This window comes from Oncorhynchus tshawytscha, linkage group LG12 (genome assembly GCF_018296145.1).
Source record: "Oncorhynchus tshawytscha isolate Ot180627B linkage group LG12, Otsh_v2.0, whole genome shotgun sequence".
In the NCBI taxonomy this organism is placed as follows: domain Eukaryota; kingdom Metazoa; phylum Chordata; class Actinopteri; order Salmoniformes; family Salmonidae; genus Oncorhynchus; species Oncorhynchus tshawytscha.
Genome location: NC_056440.1, coordinates 3,717,441 through 3,717,988, shown reverse-complemented (window position 1 = coordinate 3,717,988; position 548 = coordinate 3,717,441). Strand labels below are relative to the sequence as shown.

The following is a 548-nucleotide window of genomic DNA, read 5'->3' as shown; positions in this document are numbered from 1 at the left end:
CATGGAATCTGTATGTACATCACTGAACAACAGTGGATTAATACGTGTTACAGTGAATTAGAGCTAGGTACCTGGAGAGAATACAGAAATACATAACATACTTTGAAGAAAGACATTTCTGAGGAAGAGGAAGATGATTGAATCTTCATATTTCAGTCAGTCCAGTATCCAAAACATTTCTCCATGAGGGGAGTTTTTTTGGGTGTTTTTGTTTGTTTGAAGAAGTCAGCGATTATATTGCATCTCGCAGAGACGCAAAATACCATGATGGAGGAAGGAGTGAGTGAGTTATCTACAAGGAAAGAAAACAGGAAAATCGCCGGACAGGTTTGGAGCGGTCTATTCTGTTCAGAAAAGCCTAGGCAGAGGTGAACTCAAGTCAGGACGAGCACTCTCCTCTCTGACCCACGCAAACCGTCCTGTCATCTCCCTCTCCCTTCACACCATACCCACCACCATCGTCATTAACCAACCCAACCCTCTGTTGTCTGAAGGTGGTAGGTCACTTGGTAAAGGCGGCCACCACGGCCCACAACAACTCATTGGCG

At 44.9% G+C, this 548-nt stretch overlaps 1 protein-coding gene across 1 annotated transcript in view; it reads right to left on the bottom strand.

Annotated features, from left to right (window-relative positions):
- Positions 1–207: 207 nt before the first annotated feature.
- Positions 208–548, bottom strand: part of LOC112247943 (Golgi phosphoprotein 3-like) — a 44,850-nt gene continuing 44,509 nt past the window's right edge. Inside the window, exon 4 of the mRNA XM_042331217.1 lies at positions 208–548. This exon is cut by the window's right edge and continues 379 nt beyond it. Coding sequence (XP_042187151.1) covers positions 503–548 — 46 coding nt within the window. The 3' untranslated portion in view covers positions 208–502.